Source organism: Nanorana parkeri, unplaced genomic scaffold (genome assembly GCF_000935625.1).
Source record: "Nanorana parkeri isolate BGI_ZX_2015 unplaced genomic scaffold, ASM93562v1 scaffold936, whole genome shotgun sequence".
Lineage (NCBI taxonomy): Eukaryota > Metazoa > Chordata > Amphibia > Anura > Dicroglossidae > Nanorana > Nanorana parkeri.
The window spans coordinates 510,524-531,427 of NW_017307204.1; the positions used below are offsets into that span (position 1 = coordinate 510,524).

Consider the following 20,904-nt stretch of genomic DNA (forward strand, 5'->3'; position numbering starts at 1 on the left):
CATCATTCTTAGATTGTAGTGCTTCCTTTGAGTATGTCTTCATTACTGTGAGTCTTTACCAAATTGCTGGGCATAAGTGGCAGGAAGAATTCCTATCCTCATCTGCCTAGTCAAAATTAATTTGAGAACATGACAGCACCCCCAGAGTCTAGTGTGTCCTTTTAAAGCAGGATGTTGTAGTGTGGCTAGGCACTGAATCTCGTGTCTCCAGGTCTCATTCTTCATACATCTCTTGCTAGTCTAAATATTGACAGTCCTGGCCTACTTTTACATCATCCAAATCTGTTATCCCACGGTGCAATCTGTAAGTTGCTGGCTTTAGCCTCATGGCTTTTGAGGCTTGAGAGATTGATTTTTTTTTTTAAATCAGTCAGCCCAAAAAAGCTATAGGCAGGTAATACTACTTCCCTTAAGGTGTACTACCAGCCGTGAAAAACCTATTTCCATTTGTGTGACAGCAAGAAGCTTCCGCATCCATTCGACACAGAGACCTGTACCTTGTCTTCGATCATGACTTGACTTGGGTTTTTTTTTCTTATTTTTAGAGACCATTGGTGGCTATTTCCAGGTTCATTAGATAAATAGCCACTTGTATCTTCTCCAGTTGGATTTTCTCTCCGACCACAGATTCTGAATCTGGTTTGACAGGAAGCTATTTAACCCAATCAAAAAGGATCAGTTTTTTGTGTCTACTCTTATTGGGATTGGCTGCCTTGGCTGGACATCTCTTGGTAATATACTGTTCCTGTGTCTCACAGGGCAACAGAGTGAACCATAAAATCCCTTGGATACTTGAATACTTTTGCAAGCCACTGTATATTCCATATATAATTCCTGTGTCTCTCAATGGACTCTACGAAATGGATTTTACAAAAGGTACAAAAAAAAAAAAAAAAAAAAAAAAATATATATATATATTTTGTTGTGTGCCAGTGCTTTGGTGAAAAGTGGAAGATGCATACAAACACTGGTGTGAAGTTTAAACTTAGGAGTAGAAGAAAAAAACCAAACACAACGATAAATGTAAAATATAAATAGAATTACAAGATTTGCACATGCTTTATTTCTTTAATAGTTGCATAGTAACAATTACAATTTCCAGTAGAGAGAAAAAACCATCAGATTCTATATGCTCCATACAAATGTATTTTCATTTGGTAAATGGACAGCTGACTCACCGTTTCAGCTATCACTCAGTTATGAGTGGCAAGGCAAACAAGCTTTCTGAAGCTAAATGCACACAAGCATTTGGCCTTTCTGTACAAGCAGTGTTGCATTTGTTGTGTGCTGAAAGAAGGAAAGGCAAAGTGATTCCTGTTAAAATTGACATTCAAAGGGCACAAGCAGTAGAGAAAACAAATGAAGAGCACAGGGAGAAAACACATTACTGTAAAGTGTTCTAGAGTAGCCACAACAACAAAAAAAGACTTGTGTGCATTTAGCTTCTGTGAACAAGTCATTCAACAATATGAAAAACAAAATTACAATTTATTAAATAAGATAGGGTAGAACATGTAATCAACTGATTTCATTAAAACAAAACACAAAGTGAGGGAAAAAAGTAAAATGGCATACAGGCATTGCACATTCTGGCTTTTTTTTGCTCATTCTGTCTTCTTTAAATAATTATGTCAACATATCCCAAAGGCAGCAGCAACAAAGGGCAGTCCAGCAAGCTGTTAGGCAGGCACCTTCCCCAGAGTTATCCCTTCTCTCCTCTACAACATATACTAGAAAAGAAAGAAAAAAAAAATCTGTCAAAACATGTAATTGCCGTAATATATTTAACAAAATAAACATTTCATATTTTTCAATTTTAAAAGATGGGTTAATTATTTTGCTATAAACCCAATGGTTACAATGTACAACAGGTAGCGTTTAAAGAAGAACTCCAGACAAAAGTTTTATTAAGCCTTGCAATGGGGCTACCCCTGCAAAGCAAGGGCTAACTTGTCATTTTTGTTTAGGTGCTAAAAAAAAAAAAAAAGTTATACATGAACTGCGGCGGTTCAGCTTGTTTTTAGGTCCTTCTGGCCTCTCTCCTCCCCCGCCTCTGTTGCAGTGGTCTAAGGTCCCGAAAATGATCACGTTCTATACACAGTGTATAGACGTGAGGATGCTGAGGAACATTCTAGTGCTGCAGCATAGAAGTCAGGCTTCAGAGACCGGAAAAGAAGAAGTCGGCTTAGTGGTTCGGCTAAGTATAACTTTTTTTTTCAGCACCTAGACAAAAAGGAGCAGTTAATCGTTGCAGTGCAGGGGTAGCCCCATTGCAAGTGTTAATAAACCCTTGTATGCAAAATTACTGCCTGTAAATATACATTTTCAATGTATATTTCAATGAAAGCAGCTCAGGGCAGAAAGTCATGTTGTGGTCTTGTAACACAGCATTTTGGACTAAGCGTTGTGGGCTTTGCCAAGTTTTCTCTTGCCAAACTATTTAGACCCACTTAACTTCTGCTTTAAGTGTTCCCGGAAAAAAGTGGTGCAGTAATGTTTGCCATAATGTGCAATTATGGCACAGCATATTAGCACGTTATGGCCCACTTGCCTGCCAAACCGATACCCTCGAGTGCTGCATTGTCTGCTCTTCCCTGTCTTTTTTACGGTGTTGTTCTGGGTTCAGCGTCTTCGACCTCTTGATTGGCCAGCCAGAGTTTGTGCACTGAGTTGTGCATCTGCAGCTCAGTGCACAGAAAAAAATGTTGACAGGCAGGTAATAGATTTTTGGCAGAAGAGGTTTGCACAGTCTCTTCTGCCAAACAAAAGTTTCCTGTCAGCAATTTTTTAAATTACACTACTTTCACTCTAAGCAAGCCATACTCACCTAAATTTTCATTACGATACATGGTTAAACAGCACAGATTGAGGAATCTCCACTGCCAACTATTGCATTCAAGTAGCCTGCAACTGCCTGAATACAGCAACATAGAATGCATCTCGTAGGATGCAGCCACTGTTCAGCTGATAATTTACCACCCTGCTTAGTGCAGGGAAACCCTCTGATCGGCCAGTTCAGAAGAAATCAGCTAAACTTTCAGAGGTGTATGGCCAGCTTTACTCTCCATCTCCACAATATAAAGGCTAATCATTCTGCGTGCCAAGTGTCACAGTCAGGAGACTGTGCTAGGAACAGGGCACACCAGGATTAAGGTGTTTGAGACTGAAGCTGTGTGGAGGCGCAGGACTGAGAGAAGACAGAGGTTTTCAGAAGCTGTGACAACATGGATTGACACTGAACACTGGGGTGACCAGATACTCCAGGCACTCGGAAGGAGCAGGACTCAGGAGTGCTTGCCCATTCAGGGGAGGTTAGAGCCCTCGAAAGGGCCAATGTGCAGAATCTATAGCTGCTGGCTATACATATAAAAAAAATGTTCTTTTAAACTATGGCCTGAATGAAAAAAATATAATGGATTCCTCCATCCATGCTAAACAGCATGGATGGATGAATTTCCTGTTGGGCTGTTGTATTCTGACAGTGGCAGGTATGCTGCTGTAAGAATACCCAAACAGTGACAGCAGCCGATTGGTTGCCGTCACTTTTTAGCTCTTCGATTTTCTGATTGAAGGATGCCTGATGGAAAACTGCCGATAGGGTCACCCACGGAGCAAATTTTGGCCAGTTCATCAAGAATTGTCTGAAATGTGCAGTTTGACCAGCTGGTATTCACCAGAGCACCCTGCAAGGGGTGATGGGTTTTGTCGAAGGCATCTTCCAGGTTTCGGCCCTAACTCACTTGAGCATGCAGCAACCTGAGCAGGAAGCACTGGCTCTTAAGGGTGAAAAGTACAACAGGGTCATAGACCTCTAGGAGCTTTAGGAGTGCAAGACACTGAGAGCTCACTAGCAGAACTCAGGGAAGCTCTCAGGAGAACACAGAAACATGCTGGGCACACTGAAGGAAGTCACAAGGGTATGCAGGGATCTTCAGATGGCAACAAACACCGGCTACACAGCTTATATACGGATGTGTTACTCGTATGCCAATCAACATTTGCACTCATCCTTTCAGATAGCTCCTGTGGTATCGGCAGCCTTTGTCTGGAAAGACCCGATGGTGGAACAAGGCACAGGTGAGTATGACACCAAGATGTGGATTGGAAAGGCTAATTCATCCCCAAGAGAACACAGGATGTAAACCTTGGAACAGGACAGCTCTAAATTTCTGACAATCAACAGGCAATTTTGGCACTTAACAAAACTATTTCAAAGGCAAATTTAACTGACCAAAAGGGGCAAGTGAGAAAAGTTAATTGTTATTGTTTACAAACACTTTAAGTTATATTGCCATAAAGTAATGTAAAAAGATGTTTTTCGCACCATTCTACACTATTTAACAGGTTTAAAAAAAAAAGCATACAAGAAATGCCACATTGACAGGAGAAACCTATAGGGCAGAAACTAATTATTTTCATAATCAATTAGTTGGCCGATTATTTTTTCGATCGGATACAAAAATAAATTTTTAATGAATTACTTATTATTAATTATTTTGTTAATAAATATTAGTTATTTAATTATTATATATTGCTTATTAAAATATTAAATATGATTTATTTAAAAGTTTAATGATTTAATAGACATATCATATTCATTCTTTTTATATACCTCTCATCCCTGGCATATGTTACAGAAAGAACTTGTGCAGGAAGAAAAACAATTACCAAGAAGACTTCTCTCCAGGACTCCTCTCACCAGATGCTTTTGTCTGGTGAGAGGATTGTCTGCGCTCTTGAATCTGCATCCTGACTCAGATTCATACGTGTGAGCCGATTGGCTAAAGATAAAATGTTTCATCTCGCCACACTCCGCTCTCACCTAGAGTGTGGGAGATATTGCTAGACACACTGCATGCGAAGCGCTGCGCACCGCCACTTCCCTTTACTGTGCGCGGCTCCACATGCAGTGTGTCATGGGCTTTACAGGCTTAAATTTGTCCGCTGCAAACACAGCACACAAGCAACACATAATACACGCACACTGTACAACATTCCTCCCCACCATGTAATAACAGATACTCCTCCCCATCAGGTAATGACAGATCTCAATAGGTGACATGGACATGTACCCAAGCACACTGACAGCAGCCCCGGCTATGGTCAGTGCTCTCCTTCCTGCTCTGTGACAGCCGAGTAGTATGTTCCAGTCCCGAGGCGCCTTCACCCCATCCTCTTTTGCCCACTCCTCTCCAGTTCCCTTCGGTTCAGTCAGGACTCAAATGGCCTCCACATTCTACCCGTACCTCAGCCCCAGCCAGTGTGTCCCCAGTTCCCTGGCATCTCACCTAATTATGAGCAGTATCCCCCGGGACACGCAACAATCTTCCCTGGTGACGATCGTGGTGTGGGCGTGTCTTGCGGTCGTGGCGCCCACCCCCTTGATCTCGGTCAGTGAAAATTGGGTGAAGGGGGGAGATGCAAGTAACTCAACTAATCGATAATGAAACTAGTTGACAACGATTATCATTATCACTTATTATTTACTTAGTATATGTTTCTGGGCCTGAAACAACTAATCAACTATCTTCATCGTACTTCACAGGACAGAGGTAGTTTAATGCCTTAAACCACTGGGTTATGCAGCTACCGCCAGGTATCTATCAATCAATCCAAGCTGCAAGACAGTGCTGCATAACCCTTCCCACTCCCAGCCTGTCTCGGTTTTATAGCAAGCAGTACAGAGTGGATCACAGAAAACAAAAAAGGAGAGTCCTGTGTCATGTGATGTACTCCAACAAGTGGATTTTAGAGGTAAGACAAAAATCCTGTTTTCCTTTTCATACATCACAGGACACAAGGAATTACATTATTTAACCAATGGGATGTCCAAAAACAGTCCAACCGCTAACAGACCCAAGAACAACAACAACCACCCTAACAGGGAACTAGAAACAGAGGTGTGCCCAAGAAGCACTAATGCTCTAGTAGTGTGTGCCCTGGCTGGGAAGAGGGAAACTGTCCCCTTCAGCTCCTAGTCCTGGGTGATAGCCCAACAAATCCACCTAGCTGTAGTAGAGCAAAAGGCTAGTTGTCCCATGTGGGACTTATGAACAGAAGCTGTTGCAGAGAGGTAAACTCTAATTGCCCAAACCAAGTCTAAACAGTGTAGAGAAATACCTTGGATGCTTTGATGCAGGACACCAGGAAGGTAAAACAAACAATGTCCTGGTTAAGGTGGAAGGCAGAGACCACCTTAGGAACAGAAAGAGGTCCTTAGGCCTCACCACTTTATCTGAGTGAACGATAAGAAATGGCTTCATGCAAGTCAAGGCCTCCAATTTAGAAGCGTGCCTAGTAGAAGTGATGGTGACGAGGAAGGCCACCTTGCAAGTGAGAAGGGCTAGAGGGATATTTCTCAACGGTTCAAAAGGGGCAATCAGGGCACATGCAGGGTGGACAATATGGATGACTCCCTGTACAGAGGACTTCATTCTTTTTCAGTCCAATTGTCTCTCGCTACCTGATGGACAAGGCAGAAATTGACCCTTGATGGTACTCAAGGCTAAATGCTGTTCCAGGCCAGACTGAAGAAAGGATAAAATGCATCCCTTGCTGTATTTTCTAGCATGGAACATCCTTACTATGCACAAAGCGAAATAAGCCTTCCAAGCGATAGTAGACCGACCTTGCGGGAGGTCAATTTCCCAGCCTTCAGGAGCATAGGGATGATAGCACCCGAAAGGCCTCTGTCATTCAGGGGACTTGGGCTTTAACAGCCATGCTGCTAAAGCCAGCAACTGTGAAGCAGGGTGGAACACCATTGGGGCAGGAAGTCTGAATGATCAGGTAGTGCCCATGGAGAGTTTGACTATGTCTGCGTAGCACAGCCTGTTGGGGGCAATTAAGATCATCATGATGCCCTCCACCTCGATCCTGCAAAAGGAGGCGACACAACTGTTTCAAAAGGAGGGAAGATGTAGATCAGGTTAAACTGATCCCACAGAGTCAACAAAGTATCCCAGGCCCCCGGGGATCCCTTGGCCCATGCAACAATCCTCTCCAGCTTTTTGCTGAACCTGGACACCAAGAGGTCTACATCCATTGTCCCCCACCTGCCACATAGAGATCGAAACTCCTCTGGGGGAAGAGGCCATTCCCCTGAGTCCAGACATTAATGACTGAGGTAGTGCAACTGCCAAATGAATTACCACATCTGGAATGTGCTCAGCAGACAAGGCCAGAACACAAAGTTTCGCCTAAGCCAGAATCAGATCCACTTCTCCTTGAACTGTGGAACTTCTGGTGCTTCCCTGATGGTTGATGTAAGCCACCTGTGGCTTTGTCTGACTAAATTGTGGTTGGATGACCCTGAAACTGAAGGGTTCAGTCTTGAAGAACCATCCGAATTGCCCTAGGATCCAAGATGTTGATTGGGAGCCGAGATTCATTCGACTCCCCAGGTCCCTTTAACCAACAGGCTGGCATTCATCGTGAGCACCTTTGAAGCCATTGGGTGGAAGGATTTTCCTGACTTCAGCACTAGGTTGAAAACCCACCACACCAGGGCAAGCTTTGTCTGAAAAGTCAGATAGAGAGAGATCTAGTGACTGAACCCATTTGTCCCACACAGCCAAACTGAGTGAAACTGAGCACAAGGAATTGCCTCAAAGAAAGCTATCATTATGCCCAGCACCTGCATGCAAAGGTATATGGTCAGGCAAGTGCTCAACTATAATGTAACCGCATGAGGACCGAGAGACAAAAGCTGCATCAGGGTAAGAAATACTTTTGACAAGGCTGTATCCAAGACTTGACACTGGAGCTTTCTCATTGTTTGAAATACCTGAGCCAACTTCTGGATGATCAGGATCCATCTGAAGCTCTGGAGGTTTTGAATTGTCCGCTGAATATTGGATTATAGGGTTTGCGCCAACTGCGTTTGACAAGGAGGTCGTCATAGCTTTGGACCATACAAATAAGAATGGGCATACAGTCATAGCGGCAACAGCAGGTTGTACAGCTGGGCCTGCAATGTCCCACTATGGGAATTCTCTGGGTCCGAAACAGGATCAAGACACGTACCAGCACCTAATTGAAAACTTGGGGAGCAGTGGCCAGGCTGAAAGGAAGAGCAGTGAACTGAAAATGCTGGGTGCCTACAAAAAAGGCAGATAGCGATGCCAGTCAGGAAAAATTTGCAAATACATAGGATGACAGAGCGTATAGATTCCATATGGAACTTTTTCCATATGTTGAGAATCTTCAGATCTAAAATAGGGTGAACCCTTTCTTTGGCCTTGGACAGCAAAAAGTTTGGACTGGAACCCCTGACATTTTTCTGCATCTGGAACAGAGACTATGACCCCCTGAGAGTGGAGCCAACCTAGGGCAGAGAAGAGAACCATGGACCTTTGAGGAGACCTTGGCAAATTCGATAACTGGAATCAAGTAGGAGGCAGAAAGCAAAACTCCAGTTTGCAGTCTTTGGTCAGAACACTTTGAACCCAGGTGTTGGGAATACCCCGTGCCCAGAGAGCTGAGAAGGCTGGCAGGCATCCTCCCCACTTTTGAAAGTGGGGGTGCCCCTTTAGTGGCAAGAGCACTTGTTCCTGGACTTTACGGGCTTCAAGGACTAAGCCTTACAAAAGAGCCTTGAAAGGATGATCTTACTAGTAATGGCTTTGACTTTTTCCTCTGAAGTAAGAAAGGTATTTCTGCTCTCTTTGATTTCTTTGATACAAGTATTCAGGATTTGGCAAAAAAACATCCCCCAGCCACGGACATGTACTTCTTGCAGGGAAGCTCAGCAGACCAGCATATGAGCAATAGGATTTGCCTCATGTGATAGACAAGAGACTCATCCTGGAGATTTGGCAGAAAGTATTTGTCAGAACTTTTTTTGGCAGCCTTAAACTACTGCATTGGTGACCTAAGTGTTTAAGAACTTCAGGGTCTGTCAAGATGGACCCAAGATCTTTATCCATAGCTTTGGACCATACAGATAATAATGGACATACATTCATAGTGGCAGATTGTACAGCTGGGCCTGCAAGGGAAAACAAGACCTTAAAAAGGACTTCTAACCGCCTGCCCATGTGGTCATCAGGGACATCCTCTACATCAGGGGTGCCCATAAAGGCGATCGCAAAGCTGCTTCTGGTAGATCGCGATCGCAAGTTGGAATCAGCTTCTCCGTTTATGTGGGAGCTCAGCTGCTGGTGGCCAGGTGCAGTTTGCTGTGTTGGCCAGCAGGTGGCGCTGTGTCCTGGCCAGCAGGTGGCACTGTGTCCTGGCACAGCAGCTGACACTGGAAGCCGTGGCTCAGCATGCAGCTACTCTGGGGGAATCTGAGAGCCGATCCCTTGGGGGACACAAATCCTACACAGGCCTGGGCAGGGTGAGTGGTGGTCTTTATCAGAGGGAGGGGCATTGTGTACCACAGCCTGTGTTATCTCTACAGCCATGTATCCCACCTACAGACTGTGCCCCCACCTACAGACCGTGCCCCCACCTAACAGGACAGTGCCATCACTTACAGACTGAGATTAGGAGCGTTAGTTTTTTTTTTTTTAATATAGGTAATAGGTTTTATTTTACCTTTACAGGTAAAAGTCCTATTGTTTACCTCCTCTGATAAGAGTGCTAGGTCTAACTAAGGGACCATTCAGAATAGTACAGTGGGCTCATCACAAATCTCACCTACCCTGCGCTTTGTTGTAGGAGGTGCGTTACGGTGCCATTCGTTGGTAGATCTCATTGAGCTGGTCATATAAAAAGTAGCTCTTAACACAAAAAATTGTGGCCGCCCCTGCTCTACATGAACTGCTAGAGTCCACAACAGGGACAGCTCATTTCTTAAGCAAGCCATCCTCAATAAGATATTGCTTGGCAAAATGTTTGGGGGGAGAACATTTTTCAGGGGGAGCCCAGTCACCATAACAACACAGGATGTCAAGTGTACAGATAAAACATTTTGCAGGTTCTGGCATTCTCAAGGACCCCAGAGTAGTGATCTTTGGAAGGGTCAACACAGGTGGCTCTAAATTAACACATGTGAAATCTAGGTCCAGAAAACCAGAAACAGTGCTCTTGAGCTTACGGGAATCAGCAATAAAAACAGGTCCGCTTCCTGGGTTGACTTCTTAGGGCTGGAGGCAGACCACTCCTCTTCTTGCTCCTCAGATAGTGCAAAAGCTGACATTGGAGAAGGAGCCTGTGAGGGGGCAGGAGAGGGGCCCACTGCGATCCCTGTGGTCTGAAGTGACAAGCAGCAGTAAACTCCTACTCTCCAGCGGGGTTTGGCTATGGTGCATCAAGGGTCTGCCAGCGATATAGTTAGCTGCTGGAGGTGGCACAGTGGTGTAGAGTAGCATGTGGGGAGAGATTCTAAAAGGCAATAGCTCTAGCAAAAACTGAGGCAGGCTAAAAGCAGGAGGGGTTATTCTGGAGCTGTTCTTCAGCTGATTGACCTGAGATATTCCTGGAGCAAAACAGTATCAAAATTACATTTTACTTTTTATTACCGGTATGGTACTCTAGTGTAGAGTTACAAAACTTAATGCAAAAGCCTGGTTTTGTGGCGATCACACCAACTACAATCAGCATAGGTGAATTTTAGAATGTCAGCATTACTAATAATTTGAATCTCTACATTGCACAATTTGGCTAAGCGTGTTTGGTCTCTAAACCTAGATGAAATGACATCCAAAAATCAGGACCAACATTTGACATTTGACTCAAACTTATCTGACGTCTAACTGTCCCACATTCCTACACTTTTACCGTATCAGCCCAGATGATCAATATGGTACCATGACCATAGATGATAGATGACCATGACCAGTATGGTACCATGACCATAGGGAAGATGAAACATTGCTTTTAACTTGGTTAAACGTTAATGGGTATTACATCTCTAAATAAGATGATAAAAGAAAAATGGTAAATATTGGCCAATTATACCATAACTATAAATGGAAGAGGTGCATTTCCTGTTAGCAGCACTGGAGCACAAACACATAGGGGTCTATTTATATATGCAATCACCCAAGATTCAGACATACTTTTTGGATATAGTTGTAAAATGTGTGAATCCTGGGTGAAATTTGTATAAATCTTGCATGAAAACATGCATGGATGCACATACATACACAGAATTCAAGCAGATTAGCATACAGCTAAAGAACACACAAGCACAGTCACAGCACACAGGTCATAAACATCCAGAGCACGCACATACTTTACAACTCCAGTTGTCAAAGTTGTGGTAAGCACTGAAGAAGAATGTATGCTGGTTTGAAGCTAAAGGGTAGCCACACCTAATATTGATTTGATTTTTTCTTCTGTTCACTCACTTTGCATTTCGTAAATTGATAAAAACAATAAAAATATATATTTTGGAAAGCATTCTTACTTGACAGCATTTTTCCCAGCTGCCTAAAACCTTTGCACAGTACTGTATATATTAGATATATAAACTTTGGAGGACCTTAAGACAGCAATGACCACTCTAAAGGTCCCCACACACCTTGCGATAATCGTACGATAATCGCGGGAAATTGTACGATTATCGTAAGGTGTGTGGAAGCCGTGCGACCTCTACTACTGTAAGGTCGCACGACTTTTAACTTACGGACATGTTCGAAAACCCGCCGAGCATCGTACGATGTTTGGCGGGTTTGTGGCATGTTCGTACGATAAAAGCCGCACGGGCCATTGTTCGGCATTGCGGTCATCGGAAGCCCGCCCCTCAGGGGGCGTGGCTTGTGATCATCGCAAGTACGATCTGCCTATGCAAGATAGGCAGATCGTACGTTTTTTTAAGTACCTTACAGCCATCGCAAGACAAAAGTCTTGCGATGGTTGTAAAGGTGTGTGCCCAGCCTAAACCAGATACTCAGAGCCTAAATCCCACAATTGGTCCTTATAAAGCATGGTCTTTGTTTTAAAAAGAAGAAAAAAAAACCTGCTCCTGACCCCCAAAAGGCAACTGGATAGTTCCTGTAGCACATCATAACTCAAAGATCACATTTTAACATATTTCGGAACCAGACAAGAACCTTCATCATTAATTATCAAATGTTGACTTCTCAGTAACAATTTAAAATGTTATAGGCGTGTTTTACAAAAAAAACTGGCCTGGAATACTAATATTTATCCAAGCGTGAGGGTTGCTTAGCATTTTGTGCAGGATTTTGGCATACAAAGAGGGCACTGTTTATATTACAATGTAAATAATGAACAATACCTAGCATATGGTACTGTCAATGCAGTTTTGTATTCTGGTAAATAATACGGACTCTGAAATTAAATAGGATGGGGTTTAGAAGAGTGCACTAAGGCATATTCCTTTTTGTACACCTGTTTATTAAACCATTTCAGTGGAAATGTTTTGATGCACATTGTGAAGTGTGGGATCATTGTAATCTTACTTGAGGTCCAGCATCTGAGAGCCCGGTTTCCAAAAACTGTCATTAAGAAAATCTCAAAGCAAAAACATTTTAATGCAAGCATGAAGACTCCATTTAATTAATATGGACGTGTGAGGAATACCTGGTTAACATATAGGTCTCAAGTCAGATGTACTTTGTATACTGAGCATGTCACTACTTTTAGAGTCATAATGATTTATTTATAAAACCAGTTTCTGTATTACCCATAAAACAACCATCTCAGAGCAGGAAAAAAATTAAAGAAGGGTGTTATGAAAAGTAAATACACTTATTTGCTACATTTAGTTTTATAAAAATTGCCACAGTCACCATTTGCCTCACAGCAAAAACCAGAGAACTACAAGTCTATCTAAGCATGCCCTGCCATCTACATCCTAAGATGTGTTATTCTTAAAGGATAAGTTCACCTATTGCAAAAATGAAAGAAATGCATAATAAATAAATAAAATATGCATTTCTTTAATATTTGCAGTCAGGCCTGGAAAGCATTGTAATTGTAGTCACACGAGCACAGCTCAGGCTTCTGCACATTTTCAAACTTGCAGAGCTTGTACTGAGGTACGGAGTTTCATTTAAGTAGGACCAGGGCAGTCCCTATAATGAGGCAGCCTGAGGCGGTAGCCTCAGAGGGCGTCTCATTGGGGCATGTGGGGGGGGGGGGGGGGGTGGACTTCAAACTGCATTAAATCACCTCATATGGCATCCAGCCATCCTCACTCTAGAGCTGCCCATATTCCCGTATCTACCTAGAGCGAGGACGGCTGGGCGCCGTATGAGGCGATTTAATGCAGTTTGAAGTCCAGCTGTCCTCCCCCCCCACGTGGGTCTGACAACACTGCCCTAAAAGTGCATATATCAGCAATTTTACCATTGATTAGGTCCAGTGGGCCTCAGAACCATTGGTGGTCAATTTTGTTAAAGCCCTTTTGAACATTAATTCTTCCAAAAGATCCTATTTTCCAAAATGGGATTTATTATTAGTGCTGGATGTCTTGGCCTACGACTTCCAACTTTGAAAATCACGCTTTTCTAGCTATTACTTCAGTAAGACGGGTCTAGTGGTGATAGAAGCCTACTGCACAATTTTTCAGGACTGAGTTAATCTTAGGCCTTGTCAAAAATTTCAAAAAGTTCTCCTGAAGGTGGTTCTTAACTTCCATCTTAATATGGAGTGGACATTACCTGCTTTCCTCCCAAATCCTGTTTGAGGAAGAGAAAAAAAAGTTTCAAAATTTGGACTAAATACGTTTGATATCAGTATATCACAAGAGGAAAAAGTCATTTAAAACGTCTAATAGGCTCTCAGTTTTTCCTGTGGGATCAAGAAAAGGGGAGCCTGCCTCAGCCAAAACTATCTTGTCCTGGATTGTTAAAGCCATTCATGAGTGTTAAAGATCTAAGATTCCTCCCATTGACCATATTATGGCACATTTTACGAGAGGTCTAACAATGTCCTGGGCGCTTCTCTTTCAGGAGTACCAACAGATGTCATCTGTAAGTTGGCCAAGCTGGTCTTTCAGGTCCACTTTTGTCTTCCATTACAAGGTAGATGTTGCAGCTTCCTCGGAACCACATTTTGGTGCTTCTGTTCTCGCTTCACTGGTCAAACATTACTTTTTTTTTTTTGTTGCAGCACCCACCCGTCTGTCTTGTTCACTACTATTTTATATCCCAGATATGCTGACATGGGAATGTTCCAGGAATATGGAACATTTATATAAAATACCGTACTTACTTTAATTTTACTTTCCTGGTATCCATGTCAGCAGATACTCTCTTTAGTGCTTTGATGGGAACACCTCTTGATTGGTGGGGATCTTTTTTATTAGCTAGGGCAAGGGGTTTACTTTGGAATCACATGGGCAGAGCCACACCCAGATGTGCTGACAAGGGTATGTACCAGTAGAGGAACATTATGGTAAGTATTTGATATCAATTTTCTGTATTCCTAGCCTGAGATGTCATATGCCTGCTGCAAACAGGGGAGGAGCATTTCCTCAACCTGCCCTTCCTCAGTGATCAAAAAATAACACTAATTTGCCCAATCATCTTCCAGGACAGCAACCTGAAAGATGACTGGATCTTCCATCTACAGGAAACACAATCCAGAGTAGTTTAAAAACCCATCCCATCCCCCTCATTTTTTTTTTATTGCGTTTCTTACCGTCCAGGTCAGCGCAATGTTTGTTTCTTTGACTCTCAACTGTATGGCCTCGTGGACAGCGTTCCCCCTCTGTGTGGCTCTGCTAGGGTACTGCGATTGGCTGTAAACCCTACCAGTTATAACACAGTGGTTTCTTCCCCCTAAAGAAGAAAAGCCGGGTCTCTTCCCTAAAACTGAGGGTCGACTCCCAGGTTTGTTCTCCCTCTAGCCCTGCCCTGTCTGGTTGCCTCTTTGGAGCTAGTTTCCTCGTGGTGTGGGCTGTGTGTGGATGCAGGCCAAAGACCTGGGTGTTTCCGCGTTCCAAACCTCGTTCTGAGTCCAGGAATGTCACTTCCGGTCGCGGCATTGAATTCATTTACGCTCGTCGCCACAAGGACGCCGGCCGGATAGAGAGGGGAGCTGCTGCCGAGGCTGACATAGAGGAGGAAGCCAAGCTGGCGATGACTGCGACCAGGACTAAAGGGGGCAGAAGCGCATTTGGGGGATAAGCCAGTGACCCAATCTGCAGCTCCACCTTCTACCTCGACTTCTAAGAATGTTAAAAGATGTTATGGCAGTTGTAACACTGAGTTGCCTTTCAATTATTCAAAGCCCCTTTGTGAACAGTGCATCCAGAAACTAGTAAGTGAATCCTCCTCCCTTATGCAGGATTTCATGGCCAGTATGCAAAATGAAATGGTGGCTACAGTGCAGTCTTTCAAAAGTGTTTTTTCTGAACTTTTGCAGGTAACTACCTTTTTAGTCGTTTCTGCTGGGCCATCTGGTAGTTCCTCTGGATTGCCTACTTCCCAAACTAGTTCTGCAGTTGCTCCTTTGTGGACTCTGATAATCTTAATGACCAGATGGATCGCAAAGCAGGGGCTTTGTTGCGTAGGGCATGGGATGCTAATTCCTCGGCTATGACCCTGGCTTTGGCCTCCACATTTGTTGCTAGAAACTTAGACCTCTGGTAAGAGTTTCTCAGCATATTTTCTCAAGGGGCCCCCCCTCTGTCCCACTGGGATTGTCAAAAAGAATCTTTGGAGGAAAAGGGTCACTTTACCTATGGCTATCCGTCAATCCCTAATCTGGTGGTTAAACCCCCTAAACTTGTCAGAAGGCAGGTTTTGGAATCAGCAGTCTCCCATAAAAGTCACTACAGATGCAAGTTCATGGGGGTGGGGAGCCTATTCTCAGGGGCTACAGGCTCAGGGGTCTTGGCCCTTAGAGTTAATGAACACCTCCTCCAATTTAAGAGAGTTGTTGGCAGTAAAGAAGGCCCTGTCATTTTTTCAGGACAGTTTGGAAGGGCAAGAAGTACAGATCTTTTCAGACATTGCTACGACAGTAGCCTAGTTAAACCATCAGGTTGGCACCAAGTCTCCCATTCTTCTACGGGTAACTTCAGTTTCTTCTGTGGGTAGAGAAGAAATTTCTCTCCATCTCCCCAGTCCACATAAAAGGGAACTCCAATATTGTAGCAGATTTGAGTCAAGCACATATTTCCCAAGGAGAACTTTATCCAGGAGGTATTTTCTCGACAGTTGTGGGTTATCGGAAGTCGACCTATTTGCAACAAGAACGAACAGGAAAGTGGTCCCTTTCTTTTCTCTTTCAAAAGAAAAGGATTCCAGGGGGGTGGATGCCGTCACAGATTTTGGATTTCTCCCTAGGTTATGCTATTCCTCCTCTTTCTACTCCCTCGAGTAATTCAGAGGTTAAGTCTATCGGTTTGCAAACTCATTCAGATTGCTCCATGGTGGCCCAAGAGGATGTGGTTTCCGGAACTCCAAAGATCAATTTAGCCTCTATGGACTTTGGCCCTCCGACCAGATCTTTTGTCTAAGGGCCCAGTTTTCCACCACAACCCGAGTTTTTTTTCAATTGACGACATGGATATTGAAAGGAGGTTACTAGACATCAAAGGCTGTTCTAAAAAAGTTATTGGGACCTTCTTCATTATCCATTAGTATCAGTTTGCAAATTCTTAGCAAATAATTCTTAGCAAATTGCACGTATCTGCTAAAAGTAAGAGACTTTATTTCCTGGCAATGTTGACCCATCAAGCTGTATAGAGAAATTAAGGTTTTTAAAACTACTCACATAAGAAGTCTTCAGGGACGGTGCACACCTAGGCGATCTGTGACTGCGCAACAATCGTGCACGATACCACGCGTCACCGAGTCGCCCATCACTGACGGTCACTCTGTGGGTGCCATTATTTTCTAATGGCACCCCAGCTGTGCCGGGTGGATCGCACAGTTTCCCGCCGCGATTCTGCAGTGCATCGCAACACGATCGCGGCTAAAACAGCCATGCATTGTGTATCGCAAAAAAAAGATAACCGCACCTTTTTTTCTGTGACTGGCGTGCGGATGGCAATAAGTATCCCATCACACTCACCAGCCAGCATGCAAAAAAACTTGTCTCTCAAGCCTGCACAGGGCCTCAACATCTTGAGCCATTCAATCAATTCTTGTTTGCACTGTAATAATGCTCAAATAAATGTTCTTGGTAATATCAGAAGCTTATCTAGCACAGTGCCTATTACAATGTTGTAAGAAACATGCAACCCATAGTCATCCTGGTTGTGCGCCATTAAAAAGAGTTTTGCCAATGCCGGTAGCCTCCAAAAAAAATTCTTAAAATGCTTGAAAATAAGTTAAATCCTTCTCTTTCTTATCAGCATGAACTTTTGTCAAATATTCTCGTAGTCTTGAAGGCTTCATAGCTTAATTTGATAATACTATTAGGCAATTCAGGCACATTGGTAATGTATTGTTTGTAGGCACATAGTTCAAATATTCAATATTATATTGTCTACATTTTTTCTTAGGTTCAGCCATGATATCTGTATAAAAAGTAAAATGTATGTGATCATAAAGGTATAAAATTATCTCGATGATGCAACGCGTAGGGCGGAGCTTGATAATGTCACCACCAGAAGGAGTAGGAGACGAATTTGCACTTCATTCTATGTTGGCAGGGAAGGACTAATACAAGACTAATATGGTGTACTTGATTGGGACTTTTATGGTGTTTGCACATTGACACTTGTATGTTATATGCTCACAGTTGAACAATATTGTGTGCATACATTCATACTCGGATACAAACATACATACACTCAGAGGACCCGTTCACACTAGCTGGTCCGCTGAAATGCTGCATGCTAGAGCATTGTGACAGCTCTGGTAGCGTGTGTTGTATCAGACACTGCTGAAGCTGTTAAAGTTTAAAAAAAAATGAAAAAAATAAATTAATGTGGAGTTTACAATGTGTACACTCTATTCAGGTACCCACAGAGCAGCGGGGTCCGCTTTGCTGTCGTGCAGCAACCTACAGTGGTATCCAGTGTGATGCCATAAAATGCAGCATGTTTCCATTGTACCACAATGCACTGCCCCACCCATCACACCCGCATTGTCGTGTGAATGGGACACATAGAAAACAATTGTATTAGAAAATGTGTATGCGGAAAATACAGGGCAGTTTCCAAAGCGTATCAATAAAAAGTGAAGTTTGTTTTGTTCCTTAAAATTATAATCATGGTCCACAAACCAGAGAAAATTAATGGCTAGTTTAACTTTTCTAACCATCTACTCAGTCTGGCAAGATTCAGTGGGTATCAAATAAAACAGATCAAGATTTAAAGCAGAACTAAAGTCCCACAAACAAAAGAAATCACCACAAGTATTTCCTGCGCCCCCAAAAAATCCTGGCGATTTTCTTCTGTACTGTATACACTGTACAGTGCATGTTCCATGCAGTTTATATCCAAATTCTATTCCCAGCATGCCAAGAATAGTGCTGGGTGTTACAGACAATTTAACACCTGTGTATATTAGCAGTGATCGTCCAATGATCTAAGAGATTTGGCCGTGATGCGGTGGTTACAGAAGCCTCGACCTTTCATTGCTGCAGGACAGCAGAATAGGAGGTAGGTGTGTATGTTTAATACTAAGGGCATTTCTGAAGCATGGTATTTGTATAGAATATTTTAAATATTATGCATTTACAATTTACTGTAATTTTATTTACACTTGTATTCACAAGGTTTTATTCATTTTATTTAAAGAACTATATGTATATGGCATATGTAAAGATAACCCATTTGTAATCATCTGAATCTCTTCCTGCAATCCTACTACTCAGGGTTTTATTTATATTCTTCCTTTAGAACAGAAGTGTCAGACTATACTCCTCCTGCCTGTGTACTCCTGCCAATCAATGGTCAGAACTACAAAAACTGATGTGTAACAATAGGAACAGAAGAATTATATTTTAATAAATGTCAGATTCTGTTATCCCATCCAGCAACCTATAAATTGAAATTTGTTCAGATACTTAAAAATGCAAATTCCTGACTTGTTGTCATGAAAGGATTTGTATACATTAGACAATTATAAGCCAAAACGAAATCTGAATATTATAACCAGATACTGAAGGCTGGGAAAGAAAATGCAGTTTTCATTGGTGAGGACTTAAAGTTCTTCTACTGCACTTAGCTCCCCTAAGGCTTCGGCTAGGGCTTCCTGCGGCAATAACTTACAGATTCTTGCCACAGGAATCCCAGGTGTGTTCGTACAGATGCGGCCGCTTTGCAGCCACTTCGTTCAAGTGAATGACAGTGGTCGCATATGTTAGTGGCGGTTCACATTGATTTAACCATACATGAAACAGTACCTGCGGCTCGGGATAGAGGACTGTCCCTCGATGCAGACAGACTGCAATTACAAGCGGACAGCTATGCCATGGAGTAAAATTTGATGGTTAACCACCACATGTATTGTGACCTCACTTTTTTTACTGTTGTCCCAGTTTTAGTCTCGCCCACACAGCTGGGTTTTTCTCAGTTAATCAATTTGGGACAACTTACATTATGTAATTGATCATTAGCACATGTTTAGAGGTATATATCCCAGTGCTTAGTTAAGCAAATATAACCATCAGTTTATGATTTATGATTGGAAACTGATCTATTGCTATGTTAGTTTCTTTCTTCAAGGACATTCAAATATTTTATTAGCCAATGTCATATAACTTTATTATCTTACTTTTTGCAAAAGGAATGTTTGCTCTCTTTTTATTGACACACGAAGACAGAAAGCATAAAATTACAATTTAAGGCACATATGTACTATCTAAAATGTCTAAGGCTTTTTCACCATATACTAACACAGTACTGTGCAAATGTTTTAGGAACCAACACAAAATAATAATTTTTTATTATATAACAAAAAAGTACCCTAAATTTGGAATAAAAACCTGTTTTCCTATGAAATGTTATACAACATTTATTATCACCCCAATTTTTTGGTAAAATATTAAAGACGAGGTCACGTCAGGTAAATAGACAGCAAACATGTCAATCCTTAAAATCGCGTGCGCAAAATCGCAGAAAACTACCACACCCAAAATTGGCCATAGGCGACGCTTTCAAAGTTTTTTTACCGCTCATCAGTTTAGTGTTATCAGTGATTAATGGCCATAAAATTATTACTCTCACTTCAACCTTCGCGCCTATATGCAACATGTGCGGCATAATAGTCGTTTTCGCACGTAGGTGCACCAGACGCATGTTTGTGTGTGTATGTGGGGGGGGGGACGACTTTAAAAAAAAGTGTTTGGTTAGAAATGCACTTTAAAAGTAAAAAGTTATTTAGTAAATTTAAAGAATAAGACCTGCTCAATGGGCTTAAATAGGACCTTTATCTCCCCTTTTCTGAAAAATGACATCAGTATGCAGCTCTGCATGTTGATATGCATAGGTCTAAATCAGCCCTGAACCTATGTATGTGAGATAGGGACCTTAGATTGTAAGTTCCTTGAGTGGAGGGACTGATGTAAATGTGCAACTATGTAAAGCGCTGCGTAAATTTTCCACACTATATAAATACCAATAACAAATATAAAATCTTACATTCATTAAACAAAGACATTTTGCTTTTACTTACAATTCATATTTTTCCACTTCCTGGTCCTCCTAGGCATTAGTGATGTAGCTCTTACCTAACAGATGCATCCTGGGTAGGTTACATCAGCAGTACATTGCTGGAAAACGGCAAAATCTTGTGAGATCTCGAGGAAAAGGCATTTCCCCCCTGAGATGTGCACTGTCACATGTGACAGAGTTCCATGAAGTAAAGGGAGATGGATTTATCTTTAATGAAAATGGCCACCGTGAGAAGACGGGGAAGAACAAGAAAATAAAGTATGCAAAGAATAAAAAGCCTGCATTACTTATAGGTAACTGTTTGCAGATTGTCATTACTAAATATTTCTAAAAGGTGCCTTTATTTCAATTTTCAGGGCCGGTTCACACCACAAAGGCTGCATTGCAGAGCGTTCAGCCTCTGGAACGCA

At 42.4% G+C, this 20,904-nt stretch overlaps 1 protein-coding gene across 1 annotated transcript in view; it reads right to left on the minus strand.

Annotated features, from left to right (window-relative positions):
• Positions 1-1,446: 1,446 nt before the first annotated feature.
• The window catches only part of CYSTM1 (cysteine rich transmembrane module containing 1), a 63,275-nt gene continuing 43,817 nt past the window's right edge, over positions 1,447-20,904 (minus strand). The window contains exon 3 of the mRNA XM_018566316.1: positions 1,447-1,730. Within this exon, the coding sequence (XP_018421818.1) occupies positions 1,627-1,730 (104 nt within the window). The 3' untranslated portion in view covers positions 1,447-1,626. The remainder of the gene's footprint in view (positions 1,731-20,904) is intronic.